Source organism: Alosa alosa, chromosome 20, assembly GCF_017589495.1.
Source record: "Alosa alosa isolate M-15738 ecotype Scorff River chromosome 20, AALO_Geno_1.1, whole genome shotgun sequence".
NCBI classification, from domain to species: domain Eukaryota; kingdom Metazoa; phylum Chordata; class Actinopteri; order Clupeiformes; family Clupeidae; genus Alosa; species Alosa alosa.
Genome location: NC_063208.1, coordinates 3684757 through 3703651, shown reverse-complemented (window position 1 = coordinate 3703651; position 18895 = coordinate 3684757). Strand labels below are relative to the sequence as shown.

At 45.0% G+C, this 18895-nt stretch overlaps 1 protein-coding gene and 1 pseudogene across 1 annotated transcript; both read left to right on the top strand.

Annotated features, from left to right (window-relative positions):
- The first annotated feature begins 43 nt into the window (after positions 1–43).
- On the top strand, positions 44–3928 carry snapin (SNAP associated protein). The gene is made up of 4 exons (XM_048229317.1): positions 44–170; positions 1347–1393; positions 1500–1618; positions 2918–3928. Exons 1-4 carry the CDS (start codon positions 55–57, stop codon positions 3023–3025), a joined length of 390 nt encoding a protein of 129 aa, XP_048085274.1. The 5' UTR covers positions 44–54; the 3' UTR covers positions 3026–3928.
- Positions 3929–5807: 1879 nt separating this feature from the next.
- The window catches only part of LOC125285606, a 42043-nt pseudogene continuing 28955 nt past the window's right edge, over positions 5808–18895 (top strand).

Sequence of the window (18895 nt, the reverse complement as noted above, 5' to 3'; positions counted from 1 at the left end):
AGTGGTTCACGTTGACGCCAGACGTCGCGAGAATCACATGCACCACAAGGAAACATGGCGGCAGTAGCTGTGGTGGAAACCCCTTCGGGCAAAGATGTCTTAGCCGAAGGTCTGTTTGACCTCTTGCAACCTGCAGTCCAGCAGCTCGATTTACATGTGCACTCAGTAAGGTATGTGCAATGTTGCTGGGATCAAGGTAGTAAAGGATTATGTTCTCAAGATGCTATTGTCATTTTCCAACACAGTACGCTAACTTGCTAGCATTCTAGCTGTCATATGACAGATCTCGTGATTATGCGAAACCTGGGCGAAATGTCAATAACAAATGTTTAACGTTACTCATGCGTCTACCTCTAGAGTGGAAGGGTGAAATTATGTGAATATATTGTATTCTACGTTATGTACTGTATTGTGCAAAGGTCTTAGGCCGCCAGTAGATTTGTTGGTTTAACAATGTGATGGTAACGTAACGTCTCTTTCTGTTTAGGAGAACACCACCAGAGTACACAAAAGGGTTTAACGTTACTTGATTTGTTGCTCAGTGTTATGATAACCAATCTTGCAAAGGGGGACACTATTGATGGAGCCTTCTGTTTCTGGTTCTCATTTATTGGTGAAGTGGGAAGGAGATGATAATGCTTTGAAAGATTGAAGACCTCATCGAGTAGTTACAGGGGCAAAAGCTCATTGCTCGGCTTCACTGGGAAGGCTAACTCAGACTATAAGAGGCCACACAAGATGTACAGTAGGCCACAGGGTCTGTTTCAAGACAAGCCACAGTGAAGTCAGCAGCTGATCTCAAGATCCCCTTCACAGCCTGAGGCTAACAGAGACTATGAGGGGCCACAGAAGATGTGCAATACATCTCAGGTTGGCTCTCCACATTGCATTCTGCCAAGATGCTCATTACACCACAGAATCAGCTTCTGGGTGAGCCACAGTCAGTGAGGGAAGTTGGCATCTCATCACAGCTGGATCTGCCAGCAGCCTATGGTGGGCTGGGCTGGGCAGGGCAGAGCAGGCCTGACTGGTCTGGGTGGGGAACTACGACTCCATCAACAGCTTCCCCACGTGTTGAGATTGGTCATTATAACACTGCTAAAACAAGAAAAAACCAGTGGTGTCCTAAGACTGAAATGGGATTGGAACCAGAGCAAAAACTACATTTTTGTTATGTTTTTAATTCTGAATACTATATTATCTTATTATTAGATTATAGTAATTTAATAAGAGCAGTAAACATACACATACTGTTCCAGCAAAATATGTAATGTGGATGTAAGACTTTTGCACAGCACTACCAAAACGTTTAGATAACCTATGTGTTATTGTCTTTCTGTCACTAGGGAGAGCCAAGTGGGGCTTCGGGAACATATTGACAATTTGGCTACAGGTAAGTTGGGTTTAGGTTGCTGCAAACTTTCATGTATGTGCATTTAACCAATAATTATTAGAATCACTCAGTGTGTACACTTCTGAGACACTCTCTCTCTACTTAGAATTGTGTAGAATCAATGAACACCAGAAGGTGGCGCTAGACCTAGACCCATATGTCAAGAAACTGCTGAATGCGCGACGTAGAGTGGTACTGGTCAACAACATTCTTCAGAATGCGCAGGTTTGTGAAATTATTCCTGAGACTTTTTTAACAGTGCACTAAACATTCCTAAAATTGCCTCTGGATATTCAAAGTATCTATCAATCAAGCTGCAAGTTTTATAGGTTCAAGGTCATGAACCGGCTGATGATGTGGCTATCAATCAAGCTGTCTGTCTGTCTATCTATCTATCTATCTATCTATCTAAATGTCTATCTACATGTCTGTCTGTCAGTCTATCAGAGTACATACCAGAGTGGATACCATTTTGCTGTCTAATGCTTAATGTTTTCCTCAAATAAAACGTTTAATTGTTCAGTTGCAATTTAGCGGTTTCAGTGGACATGGCCACACTGGCATCACCCTTCTATCTACATGTCTGTCTGTCAGTCTATCAGAGTACATACCAGAGTGGATACCATTTTGCTGTCTAATGCTTAATGTTTTCCTCAAATAAAATGTTTGAGTGTTCAGTTGCAATTTAGCGGTTTCAGTGTACATGGCCACACTGGCATCACCCTGTCTGCTTCTTGGGTCATTGCAGACAGCACTCTAGCAGAGAGGCTTAAAGCGGAGTAATCAAGGATCTTTGACTCTAGCATCTAACCCAACACAGGGGCAGCCGTGGCCTACTGGTTAGTGCTTCGGACTTGTAACCGGAGGGTCGCCGGTTCGAACCCCGACCAGTAGGCACGGCTGAAGTGCCCTTGAGCAAGGCACCTAACCCCTCACTGCTCTCCGAGCGCCGCTGTTGTTGCAGGCAGCTCACTGCGCCGGGATTAGTGTGTGCTTCACCTCACTGTGTGCTGAGTGTGTTTCACTAATTCACGGATTGGGATAAATGCAGAGACCAAATTTCCCCTCACGGGATCAAAAGAGTATACACGGGTTTCCCGTTTACCAACAAAACTAGATGCGCGCGCAGCGTGGGGCAGAAGACGCTTGGTGGCCGTCCACAACGTTATAAACTTATGTTATGATAATAACATCTCATTTCAGACTATTTCAAAGTTTGCCGTTCATTTGCATTATTTTTATAACATCGTATTTTGTCATTTTTGGCGAAGACATACATTCCGTTAGGGACATTGAACATATTTAATATTCTCTAACCATCGTGATTTCGAATTGGTGCAGTTTTCAGCACAAAAACTCATTTTATTCTTTTGCTCTTTTGCATTGCTCTATTCTGTTCTATGGTGCTTTCTGCCTCTTGGATGTGCATGCATGTTTTCGTAACGTTGCATAGAAATCCATGTATATAAACGTAAACTTAAACACCTCATTCACTGTTTGAACCATCTCCACCTCTCTTCACAGGAGCGTTTGCGGCGGCTCAACCACAACGTTGCCAAGGAAACGGCACGCAGGAAGACCATGCTTGAGACGTCGGGTGCATTCACACCTCGTTCTCCCAGCAAGCCTTGATGCGGTTCATCTTCTCACCTCCATAGACTGAGATTGCACCCTAATACCCTTTCTTGAGTTTGTAAGCCCCCAGCAGCAGGCTCCCGTGGAGCACGGTGTGACATAAATCAACCACAAGAGGGCGGCAGACACAAAGAATTCTGACCATGGGCTGTGTCACTGTTAAAAAAACTCACCCATGTGCTTGCTGGTTGCCCGGGTAGCGCATGTGTGGCTGTGACATGGTGATCTATTTTGAAACAGTGACATAGCTGTTTTAAAATGTATTTCCATGACCTTAGAATTAGCAATGTTAAACTTCATCATTTGGGATATTGTATTTTGCCACAAGAGGGAGTTGTGAACAACTAAATGTTGTAGAAATGGGTATTTGTGTTTTTTTGGCAGCTTGATTAATAATGCTGATTAACTTTAATTTAATTCAGGATGTGCATGCATGATGTACCTTTTTTTTTCCTAAGCCAGTGTGATCTGTGACCCATGTGTGTGGAACAGTCTTACATTAAACACTGTCTCAGTTTGTAGAGATTCTTTAACAATGACATTTTTGTATGTTGCAGTCTGCTGAAACAGTGCGAAGACTCACCCAGTTGTTGTTGTGTGTGTTTCTGGGCAGTGCTCCACCAGAGTGTTTGTTCTCTGTTGTTTGGTTTGCTTTCCAAGCTGCCGTCTCGCTCTCCAGCTCCACATTGATGACTTATTAGTCATCCTCGTCGTTTGTTTCCTCTGTGTCGTCACGCTCTCAAACACGCCCATCTCCAACCCCAACTGCAGCGCAGATCTTGTTGTTGAAGGTGTTCAAGTATACGTGTCAGTCAGGTTGGAAAGGATCAATGGAGGATAAATGAGCAGTGATACAAATATTGCACAATAAAAGTATTTCATGACCTTGAACCTATAAAACTTGCAGCATGTGTATATTATTTCATAATCTCAATGATTTAGCAATACAGGTTATGGCTGGATGGTGTTGTTGGGGTACGGTGCATTGTGTACGCAGTACTCTGCCCTGTGTGCATGTTTTATTTAGTGACCCAGTGTAGATGAGCAGAGAGTTGAGACCAGAGGAAGCAGACATTGAATTTAACAAGTGGCCATGGGATGGTTGCAGTCTGAGCGCTATACTGCAAAAGGAGCTAACTGGCTTATCCAAGTAAGTGCAAGTGGCCATGGGATGGTTGCAGTCTGAGCGCTATACTGCAAAAGGAGCTAACTGGCTTATCCAAGTAAGTGCAAGTGGCCATGGGATGGTTGCAGTCTGAGCGCTACTGCAAAAGGAACTAACTGGCTTATCCAAGTAAGTGCAGCCGATGGTTTCAAAAGAGCATGTCACGGGGCCGTGTTCTTGTAGAGATCTGTGGCATTCTCTCAAAGTTAATCTGGATGAACTACTGATCTCGCTTCATATACAGCCCAGATCTGTGGTATTCCCTCAAAGTTAATCTGGATGAACTACTGATCTCGCTTCATATACAGCCCAGATCTGTGGTATTCTCTCAAAGTTAATCTGGATGAACTACTGATCTTGCTTCATATACAGCCCATCTGTGGTATTCTCTCAAAGTTAATCTGGATGAACTCCTGATCTCGCTTCATATACAGCCCATTGCTTATCTGTCCAGCCAGACATTGGTTAAGGCAGCAGCATGATAAAATGGTCTAACTTATTTTTTTTTTTTTAAGTAACAGACCTGCCACAAAATTCTATTGGAGGCATTTCTCACTGGGGATCCTTCACCTTGAGTGCTGTAGACAGGCAGGCCGGCTGGGTTAATTGAATCTGGAGTAAAATGTGAGGTATGTGCGCCTCCAATGTAAATAAAGAATGTTTTGTAAGAAGAGAAGAGCGGGGGGCAGCTTAGGGTGACCTCTCGGACCGAGCAAGAAAGGAGGAGACGTTTAGGAGAGAGGTCAAAAGATGCCCAGACAAAAAGAGAACTCAGAACAGTGGAGGTGGAATTTAGACATGCTGATGGCAAAATTATCAAACCAGATGTTATCGGTGGACGAGCAGCTTCAAGGGGCTATGCTTTGCTTGTGTGTGATGAATTCTGGGGAATTTATAGTCATTGAGACTGCTCTGCATTCCAGCTTCGGCCAAAATGAGCATGTTTTATAATTCAGGTGTGTGCATGTGGGATCTTGTAGGCCTATCTGGAAAAAAGGAGAAAATTCAGGTTCAATCAGGCGGGTCTGTTAACAAGCCAGTGTAGAGATATGTGACCTGTGTATGAATGTGATCACAGTTCCCTTTGCGGTGAAATAAACCTTTTTTGTTAATGAAGGATGTGGAGATCATGTTTGGTGTATTATGTATGTAACACGCTGGCCTATTAAGTGTGTAAGATATGTTATATACGACGCTATATATTACCCCTTCATAAAAAAGACTTGAATGCTGATGAAGATATGTTTTATTTAAGATGTGTGCAGATATGTGGACATTTTTACAATATTACTGTGTTATTATAGTGTAATAATATTGTAGGCCTAATTATTATTATTATTATTATAAAGTAATATTGTTATATAAAGAGTCGACCAGTCAGCAAACTGCAATTGCTTTAATTTATTCGATGTAGTGAGGGGAGAAGAAAAAAACATCTTGAAGATGAAGATCAATCTACCACGACCAGAGTGGGCTCCGAGCGGCAGGGGTTGAAAGCTGAGAGGGGACTACACGAGCGGGGTGGGGGTGCGAGTGGGCCGGGCAAGGGGCGGGGAAATCTTGGCGGCGCCACCTTAAAAAAACAGTCGCGCCGATATGTCAATCTAGACGCGACCCAGACAGACCTCGGCCCGGGGGCCCAGCCGTGCGAGCAACGCTGCCATTGGTTTAAAGGCGCTGTCCCTCTGAGACCGGAATCCCCATTGGCTGAAGCCTGGCGAGACGCTCACACGCATAACGTCTGCCCGCTTTTGTTATTACCGAGTCCAGGGAGAGAGCGAGAGGCTTCGGGAGAGCGAGCAGGATGCACGAGCCGAGACAGCGAGGCTGATAGAGTCTGGTATCGACTTGGATAGAGACGGATAGTTTGGGAGGAGGGGGAAGGGGATTCGGATAGCCTAGCCACTACCTCACCAGTCCACGTTATCCTTCTACTCCAGATCGGGTCCCCCAGCGCCCTACAGATGTGTAAGTAAGAGCGATTTGATGAAATATGAGGGTTGTTTTTGTCACGACAGACATCCGAGAGCACCTAATAAGAAACCGAGGACTGGGGAGGTGGGGATATTCCCCCTTGTCAAATCCAGACTGGATGCGATAGCCCTTGGCGGAGGTGTGTCCGCCGCTCACATTGTTCGCTTTGATAATAACACCAGAGACTTTGATAATACACTATTGTTGGCTGTTGGCTATTTTGTCTATTCGTGACAAAGCCCTGGTCATCAATCGACGGTAGCTATACGTTAGGCACTGTCAGTTTACCCTCCTTGTACACTCCTTCCGTGTGTTTGAATTTGATTTGCTTTGCGTAGATCGTGTAACGTTAGCCTACATTGCACAAAAACGTCTCGACACAAATTGGCATGTTTATAACTTGATAGGCCTATGTGTCGTTAACGACTTGTCCCCAGTTGTAGTTTTCATATTGGGACCTCGTGAAATTAGACGGCAGACTCGATGACGTGATATGTCCAAATATGGTAGGCTATCGCTGCATTCGCTTGTCCGCAGTGGAGTAAACAGACCTCACTTTTCTACCTCTCTGAAATGTAATAACAGTTAACTGAACACAATTATCCCAACGGACCACAGGCCACGCTTGTGGGATGAATGAAGTTGTATATGAACTTAACCATGTCACGACAGAGCTGATTCAATTCAGAGGTGGGTGCACGGGTTCACCTGTTCCACTTAGAATATGAGCAGAATGTGTGCTGTGACGAACAGGATCATATATCCTGAGGTAGATAGCCCCAGGTGATTATATTACAGTCCCACCCTGGCTATAATCTTATTCAGTGATGACCCTGAAAATGGTAATCAAGATCACGGTCAGGTTACCATTTTACCATGCAAACACATCGTGCCATTACTTTGTTTTATATTTGGTTTGTATTTGTTTGTTTGTTTGTGTCAAGTTGTCGATGGTGCACTTACCATACACAGCCTTGGTGGCAGCCGACACGTAGCTAAACAAATCTGGGCCAATCCTGGGCCGGCACATTAGAGAGTCGAGTCCACTGCTGTCTAGGAGTGTCCTGGCATTTCAAAAGTAGGCCTAAATGATCAAGCCCAACTTTAGTCACGTACGTTTTCCAGTGTGCACCCATTGGTACACTGTAGCCTAGCTAATATGCACGACCAAATTTTGTGTGTGTGTGTGTGTGTGTGTGTGTGTGTGTGGACCCTCACTGACAACCGTGACAATGGGATGGAGAGGAGTTCGCCCATGAAATGATGGATCATATCAGATGTCGCCCCAGGACGGGGCAGTCGGGACTGAAAGTAACATTTCAGCAGTCCTTTCAGGGGCAGTGCAGGCAGACACAGAGAGGCAGACAGCTGGGGACAGAGAGACAGACAGCTGGACAGACAGCCGGGGACAGAGACACAGACAGAACGCTTAGTTTGCATTCCCAAGGCAGGCCATTCATCCACTACCACCAGCCTTAGTTTAAATGACCTTTGACCCTTGCAAATGAAGTAGGGGGCTGAGGGCCCTCATTACTGACAGGGCCGGTCACACAACACACTCCAGCGTCTTTAGTTTTCTAAGCTCACTTTGCTCCTCAGATTTCTACCTTTGTTACTCTTATAACCAGGCCTGTATGCTCACCCTGTTCTGTGTTCCGATGAGATGCACTCTAGACTGTTCAGAGTCTATTGGTTTAGGTTTTCTTGTCTTCATGTACAGTACTCCTCCACGATACTGTGAGTCTGTGCTCTCTCTTGCCTCTGCACTCTCGTAGGACATGGAGGTCAGGTTTGGTGTGTACAATACACTGTATAATGTTCTCTTTTGACAGTCGTAGTCCTCTGCACACCTGTAAACCTCTAGCCTGTACACACTGCATATGCATACTCTAGCCTGTACACACTGCATATGCATACTATGTGCATACTCTAGCCTCTACACACTGCATATGCATACTCTAGCCTCTACACACTGCATATGTATTCTCTAGCCTGTACACACTGCATATGCATACTCTGTGCATACTCTAGCCTGTACACACTGCATATGCATACTCTGTGCATACTCTGTGCATACTCTAGCCTGTACACACTGCATATGCATACTCTGTGCATACTCTCTAGCCTGTACACACTGCATATGCATACTCTGTGCATAATCTAGCCTGTACACACTGCATATGCATACTCTGCATACTATATGCATACTCTCTAGCCTCTACACACTGCATATGCATACTCTGCATACTATGTGTGTCCTTTCTCCTTTCTACATTAGTTTACGCTCAACATCATTCCTCTACCTCTTGATCCTCTTGTTAATGTCTCCATCCCCTGTATCTCCCTCCTCCATGTGCGTTTGTTCCTGTGTGTGTGTGTGTCTGTGTGTGTGTATGTGTGTGTGTGTGTGTGTGTGTATGTGGTGTGTGTGTGTGTGTGTGTGTGTGTCCGTCCGATGTATGTGTGTGTGTGTGTGTGTGTGTGTCCGATGTATGTGTGTGTGTGTGTGTGTGTGTGTGTGTGTGTGTCCGATGTGTGTGTGTGTGTGTGTGTGTGTGTGTGTGTGGTGTGTGTGTATGTGTGGTGTGTGTGTGTGTGTGTGTGTGTGTGTGTGTGTGTGTGTGTGTGTGTGACACAGCAGGATGTCGGTGAACCCCCCCAACAGTAACGATGCGTGCCTGAGCATCGTGCACAGCCTGATGTGCCACAGGCAGGGCGGCGAGAACGAGGGCTTCGCCAAGCGCGCCATAGAGAGCCTGGTCAAGAAGCTGAAGGAGAAGAAGGACGAGCTGGACTCGCTCATCACCGCTATCACCACCAATGGAGTCCACCCCAGCAAGTGTGTCACCATCCAGAGGACGCTCGACGGCCGGCTGCAGGTGGGCTACAGTGGAGTGCAACCACCCCATCTATCCATCTATCTATTTATCCATCTATCCATCTGTCTATCTATCCATCTATTTGTCTATCTATCTATCTATCTGTCTATCTATCTTATCTATCTATCTATCTATCCATCTATATATATATATATTTATTCCACTGCTTGGTTGAATTTCCCATTGTCATACGTGATTTAGAACGACCATTAACCGTATGTTATCTGCACACCTATGAAGTAGATCCATTTTTTTGGCCGTATCACACTTGCATATTAATTCGCCGAACTCTTTGTGAAGTTTAAATGAACTGTCACGTTGCATCCGAGCTGTAAAATGCAGACGTTCAGAACATTGCAACATTGTAGCATATGACGGAGGTGGCTTTTAGCTAGATGGATGACAGCAGGCTAAGTAAAAGCCGATGTTTCAAAGCTAAAGTTCATCAGAATCTTGGGATACGCTTGACAACGGTAGAGATAGAACTAACGACTGGCCTTTGGGTCAGAAAGCAACCATCCATTTAGAACTAGTAACGGCAGTTTGTCCTGTGAGTTGAGAAATTAGTTGATATGTGTCGGAAGAAATTAGTTCTACAAACAAGACAGTTTTAGCGATTAAAACGTTTAAATTGTAACAGGAAATGAACACAACGAAAGTGGCAACAGTGGAATAAGCGGGATAATGGACTCCACGGTGGTCTGTTCACAGAAGTTAATGCACCACGAGGTTTAAAATGGCCCTCCGATTGGCGGCCGCTTTTTTTACAACCTCGAACCGCATTAACTTCTGTGAACAGACCATCCGTATCCCTCCATTATCCCTAAGGGATAACATATATATATATATATATATATATATATATACTTTTCTGCGCCTAGCACAGCCCCTTAGCCTTAGCCTTAGCCTTTAGCTGCTATGCAGTGTTCCCACAGATGAACAAGGTCTTTGGGCCTAACACCGTGCGCCCTGATTTGAGCGGAGGGCCAAGAGTAAAGATGTAAGTCTGTAAAGTACAGTGTATAAAAGCCTTGGGTGATGTTGATTGGTTGCCGTCGTTTGAGCTACTCATCTTCCTTACCCACAACGGCACTTGCTTACAGTAAATGCCATATGTTACCGCCAGTAAATGTATGCAGCTTTTCTGTACAGTAATTCTTACAAAATTACATTTTTTCTCAGTCGCTTTGGTGCTTTTCTCACATCACTATTAACATTTGCACAGCAGTTAGTGCATTTCTCAAAACAATTAGTGCAAACTACAAAACCTAGTGGATAACCTGCAAAAGCACGTCACTTGCTGAAAATGGATAGTCCATTCCTCAAAAGCAAGTCTTCATGTCAATGAAACTGCCAGTGTCATCAAAATGAGAAGTCTTGACACCATCGTTAATGAACAATGACTATTCGGCATCCATAAGTATAGTTCATTTTGACTGACATGACATAAGCAAATGTTAATGTTATAAAACAGCAGAGAATTGTACGAAAGCAACTGATCCATGTCCAAAAGCATTTGCAATTTGTTCAAAGGAAGGAGAAATTGCTACTATGATGTGCACAAATGACTAAATGTTGTGGAGGTTGAACTATTAGTTATGAGAATTTTCATTCTGATATGTGAAAAGCACCAAAGCGACTGAGAAAAACTGTAAACAACAATACATGTCCTCATCTTAAAACGGTGTACTAGCGAACTGTCAAATACATATTGTTTCAAGGTCATATTTAGTGTCCGTAGATGCTTGTAATTTAAATACAATAGTAAGGGTTAGGGTTTGTATTATAATATAATTTACAGTAATAACTTAGTTAATGCACCGTTGACTATGTTGTATGTGCTGGATATTGGAATGGTCTTGTAGTATATCATTCCCAGTAGTCAGTCCGTTTAGTCATGTCTGATACTGCTCAGGGTATGTGGGGTTGCTTGTGAAAACTGTACTTTCTGAAATATTGGATATGAATTGACAAAAACAAGCCTCTTGGTATTGAACACATTATGAGGCTTTGCCCAAGTGCAAGTGTACTTGTTCAAGTAGAAACAACAGCTATTATCCAAGCATACACTCATTAGCAGTAGCAGAACCTGCAGTACGCTAGTACGGTTTTTAGCATTTCGCCATAGTGTGTGAGGATTCTTATCAGAGTCAGAGGCCAAAGATATACCCATTTAGAGTAGCAGTGCCTACAGTCGCCATTTCATCATCAGTATCATTTCATCATAGAGGGGTGGGGGTTTTCTATCAGCGTCATAGGTTCCTAATTTACAATTTTTCTCAGTCGCTTTGGTGCTTTTCTCAGATCAGAATGAAAATTCTCATAACTAATAGTTCAACATTTAGTCATTTGTGCGCATCATAGTAGCAATTTTTCCTTCCTCTGAACAAATTGTAAATGCTTTTGAACATGTATCAGTTGCTTTGTCATGTCAGTCAAAATGAACTATACTTATGGATGCTGAATAGTCATTCCCAATGAAACTAATAGTCTTCATTTCATTGCTTGAGTCATTACATACAAAATTGTTGAACTAGTCATCAAATCACAACGCTGTAGAATGGCAAAGAGCATATACAGTAAAAATGTGAAACGTACATATTCAGTGTCTTGTACTCACTTACTCCCCTAACTACAGCAATGTGTAACTTTACTGTAGTTTTCAAATGGCTGTACAAGTAGTGTATAGTGCTGACTTGAGCATTTTCAGGTAGTGTCACCGAGTTCTGACCTTTTTTTTGCATTGGAAAACACTGAGAGAATAAACTGTCATAATGAAAACATGACAAAGCCATTTGACTATCTTGTTCATAAACGATGGTGTCAAGACTTCTTATTTTGATGTCACTGGCAGTTTCATTGACATGAAGACTTGCTTTTGAGGAATGGACTATCCATTTTGAGCAAGTGACGTGCTTTTGCAGGTTATCCACTAGGTTTTGCAGTTTGCACTAATTGTTTTGAGAAATGCACTAACTGCTGTGCAAATGTTAATAGTGATGTGAGAAAAGCACCAAAGCGACTGAGAAAAACTGTAATGCACTGTTGAGTATGTTGTATGTGCTTGGATATTGGAATAGTCTTGTAGTACTGTATACCATTACCAGTAGTCAGTTTGTTTAGTCATGTCTGATACTGCTCAGGGTATGTGGGGTTGCTTGTGAAAACTGTACTTTCTGTATTGGATATTGAATATTGGATATGAATTGACAAAAACAAGCCTCTTGGTATTGAACACATAATGAGGCTTTGCCCAAGTGCAAGTGTACTTGTTCAAGTAGAAACAACCGCTATTATCCAAGCCTACACTCATTAGCAGTAGCAGAACCTGCAGTACGCTAGTACGGTTTCTAGCATTTCGCCATAGTGTGTGAGGATTCTTATCAGTCAGAGGGCAAAGATATACCCATTTATAGTAGCTGTACCTACAGTCGCCATTTCATCATCAGTATCATTTCATCATAGAGGGGTGGGGGTTTTCTATCAGCGTCATAGGTTCCTAATTTAAATACCAGGCAAAGTGCAGTCACTAATGCACTTGTGAACTACAGTGTGCCGTAAGGGGGCATCGAGTCCACCCATGATGTTGGTGTTTAACACTTTGCTTGTGCTGCTTAAATGAGGGCCCTGAGTGTTTCTGGCAAATGTGATGATAAGTTTAAGTATATATACTCTTTTGATCCCGTGAGGAAAATTTGGTCTCTGCATTTATCCCAATCCGTGAATTAGTGAAACACACTCAGCACACAGTGAACACAAAGTGAGGTGAAGCACACACTAATCCCGGCACAGTGAGCTGCCTGCAACAACAGCGGCGCTCGGGGAGCAGTGAGGGGTTAGGTGCCTTGCTCAAGAGCAATTCAGCCGTTCCTAGTGGTCGGGGTTCGAACTGGCAACCCGCCGGTTCTGAAGCGCTAACCAGTAGGCCATGGCTGCCCATCAACGCCGTCCACCATGTTGAAATAAAAAGCTTGTTTTGGGCAACGCCTGTAGGGTGTCTGTGAAGTGCAAGACGCCATGGAGGATTTTATGACTAAGGACAAAAGCTGACCCTGAGCAGCCGTGAGTGAAATATGAATGAGAAACGCTCCCCTTATAAAGTTCCTCTGAGGCCAAGTCTGGTGACGCAGCAGTGCCCTCAGTCCACTGTCACCACACTGGGCTGGACATGTGGGGGAAAAACGACTCCGTCCTCCTGAGGCCGAGTGTGTGTGTTAGGGCTGAGGGGTGGTGTGTGTGTTAGGGCTGAGGGTGTGAGTTAGGGCTGAGGGGTGTGTGTGTTAGGCTGAGGGGTGGTGTGTTAGGGCTGAGGGGTGGTGTGTGTGTTAGGGCTGAGGCCGAGTGTGTGTGTTAGGGCTGAGGCCGAGTGTGTGTGTTAGGGCTGAGGGGTGGTGTGTGTTAGGGCTGAGGGGTGGGGTGTGTGTTAGGGCTGAGGGGTGGTGTGTGTTAGGGCTGAGGGGTGGTGTGTGTTAGGGCTGAGGGGTGGTGTGTGTGTTAGGGCTGAGGCCGAGTGTGTGTGTTAGGGCTGAGGGGTGGTGTGTGTTAGGGCTGAGGGGTGGTGTGTGTGCGTGTGTGGGGAGGGCATTATTATTGTTGCTAATGCCACCGGGCAACACATGGTTTCCTCTGAGCCTTGGCCCCGTTGCCAAACAGAAGCTCTGCTAACATGGGCTTGGGTCAGAGCCAGGCGGACGCGCCTGCCAACACTGGCACACATCTGACCAAGGGAAGGAGGACTCCCTCTCCGAGCTGTACGCCCACCACCAGACACAGGGGAAGCCCTCAGAGAGAGAGAGAGAGAGAGAGAGAGAGAGAGAGAGAGAGAGAGAGAGAGAGAGAGAGAGAGAGAGAGAGAGAGAGAGAGAGAGATGAAATGAGAGACACAGAGGGAATGAGATGGAATGAAAGACAGAGAGAGGGAGAACGAAGGTAGAGAGAGAGAGAGAGAGAGAGACAGAGATGGAATGAGAGAGAGAGGGAGAAAGACAGGTAGAGAGAGTGTGTGTGTCTGAGAGAGAGAAAAAGAGAGAGAGATGGAATGAGAGACAGAGAGAGTGAGAGAAAGACAGATAGAGAGTGTGTGTGTATGAGAGAGAGAAAAAGAGAGAGAGATGGAGTGAGAGACAGAGAGAGTGAGAGAAAGACAGATAGAGAGAGAGAGTGTGTGTATGAGAGAGAAAAAGAGAGAGAGATGGAATGAGAGACAGAGAGAAAGACAGATAGAGAGAGTGTGTGTGTCTGAGAGAGAGAAAAAGAGTAGGAGAAGGAGAGCAAGAGAGGGGGAGAAAGAGGGGGGGAGAAAGAGAGTGAATGGGGAAAAAGTAAGAGAGATAAGTTTGGACAGCATGAGGAGAAAGGGATAGAGAGAGAACAAGGTGGAGAGAGAGAAGGGGAGGGAAACCCATGAAGGTTGTTTTGTCTACAACACAGGAAAAGGGCTGGATCACATGGAGGCTGTATAAGTACTACGCTTTCTCTCTCACTCACACACACACACTCATTCTCTCTCACACACACACACACACACACACATTCTCTCTCTCACACACACACACACTCTCATTCTCTCTCTCACACACACACACACACACACTCATTCTCTCTCTCACACACACACTCACACTCTCATTCCCTCTCTCTCTTTTGCTCTCTCACACACACTCTCTCATTCCCTCTCTCTCTCTTGCTCTCTCACACACACACTCTCTCATTCTCTCTCTTTCCCTCGCTTGCTCTCTCACACACACTCTCTCTCATTCTCTCTCTCACACACACACACACACACACTCATTCTCTCTCTCTCTCACACACACACTCTCTCATTCTCTCTCTTTCCCTCGCTTGCTCTCTCACACACACTCTCTCTCATTCTCTCTCTCTCTCACACACACACTCTCTCATTCTCTCTCTCTCTCTTGCTCTCTCTCTCGTTTTCTCTTTGTTTTTCTTTGACTCTCACACTTTCATTCTCCCCCTGTATCCACAGTATGTTCCAGTCGCGCTGTTGACATATACATGTGTGCAAGTTATTTTTGTGTGTCTGTGTGTGCGAATACATGTGTGTGAATGTGTGTGTGTGTGTGTGTGTGTGTGTGTGTGTGTGTGTGTGTGTGTGTGTGTGTGTGTGTGTGCAGGGTTGGTAGAGAGTTAATTTAATCCAGTCTTTGGTATAGAGTCGGACTTCTGAGTGAAGACATCCAACCTCACCTTCTGTGACCTTCTGCAGAGGGTGAGAGAGAGAGAGAGAGAGAGAGAGAGAGAGAAGTATAGAGTAGAGTGAGAGAGAAGGAGTGAGGGATGGAGAGAGAGAGAAGAGAGAGAGGAGAAGTATAGAGTAGAGTGAGAGAGAAGGAGTGAGGGATGGAGAGAGAGAGAAAGAGAGAGAGGAGAAGTATAGAGTAGAGTGAGAGAGAAGGAGTGAGGGGATGGGAGAGAGAGAGAGAGAGAGAGAGGAGAAGTATAGAGTAGAGTGAGAGAGAAGGAGTGAGGGATGGAGAGAGAAAGAGAGAGAGGAGAAGTATAGAGTAGAGTGAGAGAGAAGGAGTGAGGGATGGAGAGAGAGAGAGAGAGAGGAGAAGTATAGAGTAGAGTAGGAGTGAGAGAGAAGAAGGAGGAGGATGGAGAGAAAAAGAAAGAGAGAGAGGAGAAGTATAGAGTAGAGTGAGAGAGAAGGAGTGAGTGGTGGAAGGGAAAGAGAGAGAGAGAGGAGAAGTATAGAGTAGAGTGAGAGAGAAGGGAGGAGGGGATGGAAGGGAAAGAGAGAGAGAGAGGGGGAATAAAGGAGGGAAGGAGGTAGAGACGGGGAGAGAATGGGAAAGGAACTGCTGATTAAGGTAGTGTTCAGACACATCTGTTCTTATTCCTCTCTCTCTATCTCTCTATCCTCTCACTATGTCTAGCTGTCGCCTGCTATGTCACACAGGCTCATATAAATGCCCTTTAGAGAAAGTGAATTCATCGAGAGCGAAACCAAAGCTGAAGGAAATAGAAGCTAACATTAGCATCGAAGCCAACACCAAAGCTGAAGGCAATAGAAGCTAACATTAGCATCGAAGCCAACACCAAAGCTGAAGGCTAAAGCTAACATTAGCATTCAAGCCAACACCAAAGCTGAAGGAAATAGAAGCTAACATTAGCATCGAAGCCAACACCAAAGCTGAAGGCAATAGAAGCTAACATTAGCATCGAAGCCAACACCAAAGCTGAAGGCTAAAGTTAACATTAGCATCGAAGCCAACACCAAAGCTGAAGGCAATAGAAGCTAACATTAGCATCGAAGCCAACACCAAAGCTGAAGGCTAAAGTTAACATTAGCATCGAAGCCAACACCAAAGCTGAAGGCTAAAGTTAACATTAGCATCGGGCCAAAAAGACTAAAAGTTAACATTAGCATGGAAGCCAACACCAAAGCTGAAGGCAATAGAAGCTAACATTAGCATGGAAGCCAACACCAAAGCTGAAGGCTAAAGCTAACATTAGCATGGAAGCCAACACCAAAGCTGAAGGCTAAAGCTAACATTAGCATGGAAGCCAACACCAAAGCTGAAGGCTAAAGCTAACATTAGCATGGCATGATAAAGCTAACATTAGCATGGAACAACACAAGCTGAGGGCTAATTAACATTAGTATTAGTGTCTCAACGGCTTCTATCATGTCTCTCTCTCTCTCTCTCTCCCCTCCCCTCTCTTTCCCTGCCTCTGTCTTTCTCTTCCTCATCCCTCCCATCCCTTCTATCACCCCTTCAGCTACTTTCTGTCTCTCTCTCCCTTTCTCTCTCTCCCTTTCTCTCCCTCTCTCTCTCTCTCTCTATCACCCCCTCCTGCTAGCTCGTTTGTCTGTCTCATTGCTCTCCCTCTCTCCTTCTCTTCCCACGCCATTCCTCTCTCATTTTCTTGCTCTCCCTCATCCTCTTTCTCTCTCTCTCTCGCTCTCTCCTCTCCCTTTCTCCCTCTCCCTCTTTACCCTACTCTCAATGTTCTCTCCGCCCCCTCTGTCTTTATGTCTCCCTCTCTCTCCTCTCCCTCTCCCTCTCTCTCCTTCTCTTTCTCCTCTAACCCTCTCCCTCTCTCTTTATGTCTCTCTTTATGTCTCTCTTTCTTTCTCTCCTCTCCTCTCCTCCTCTATCTCTCTCTCCCTCTCTCTCTCTCTCTGTCTCTCCTCTCTCTCTCCTCTCCCCTCTGTCTCTCTCTCCCGCCCTATCTCTCCCTCTCTCTGTCTCCCTCTCTCCCCCTCTCTCTCTCCCTCTCTCTCTTCTCCCTCTCTCCTCTCCCCCTCTCTCCCTCTCTCCCTCCCTCCTCTCCCTCTCCCCATCCCCCTCTCTCTCCTCCCTGTAGTCTGTCTCGGTGTTTAAATGGCAGCAGCAGCTGGATTAGCTGCTGTAATGAAGTGCTTTGAGAGACTCTGAAATCTGGCCATTTAACAGGGAGGATCAGAGCACACTTGCACACACATGCGTACACAGAGGGACACACAACACACACAGTCATAGACACACATACACACACACACATTCATAGACATACACACACACACACTCTTTCACACACATGCGTACATAGAGGGACACACGACACACACACAGTCATAGACACACGCACACACACACATTCATAGACATACACACACGCAGACTCTTGCACACACATGCGTACACAGAAGGACACACGACACACACAGTCATAGACACACACACACACACACATTCATAGACATACACACACGCACACTCTTGCACACACATGCGTATACAGAGGGACACACGACACACACAGTCATAGACACACACACACACACATTCATAGACATACACACACGCACATTCTTGTACACACACACACACACACACAGACAGACTCACACACTGTCTCACCCACATACATACTCACATTTGCACACACACACACACACACACACACACACACACACACACATACACAGTTCCTTTTTGCTTGGCCTAGGCAGACATGGTGTGAGCAGCTGTGAAGGCCATTACTGTTGCAGTATGGCTACTACCGTGACCTTGTGTCCAGTAAGCCTGAGTGTGCTCCTTCGGCTCTGTACAACACACACACACACACACTCACACATACACACATACACACACACACACACACACTCCCACTCACACACACACACACACACACACACTACACACACACACTACACACACACACACACACACACACACACACACACACACACACACACACACACACACACACACACACACACACACACACCATAAACCCATGTGCACACACACATACAAGTTCACTTTCTCCCTCTCTCTCGCGCACATGAAAATGTTTACGCCAATGCACACGCAAACATCCATCTACACACAGTGTAGCAATGCTGCCTATCGGTAATAGTCATGCACACACACACACACACACACACACACACACTCATAAACCCATCTACACACAGTGTAGCAATGCTGCCTGTCGGTAATAGTCAGGGCTTTAAATGTCCTTCTCTATTAGGCAATGCACACGCTAACATCCATCTACACACAGTGTAGCAATGCTGCCTGTCGGTAATAGTCAGGGCTTTAAATGTCCTTCTCTATTAGGCTCTCCCTCTCACGTGACTTCATTTCTACTTCCTGTGTCTTTCTCACTTCACTTGCCGTGTCCTTGTAGCTCTGTCTGATTCCAATTCTAATTCAAAAGTGCTTTATTGCCCTGGCAAGTAGGTACTTGTGTTGCCAAAGCTGTCATTAAGTACCGGAGAAGAAATCTCAGTAAACCGAATATACACTTATAGAGAAACCAAACATAAACTGCTGCAGGATTACAGACAATCTAAACAGAAACTGCTGCAGGATTATACACTACAGACAATCT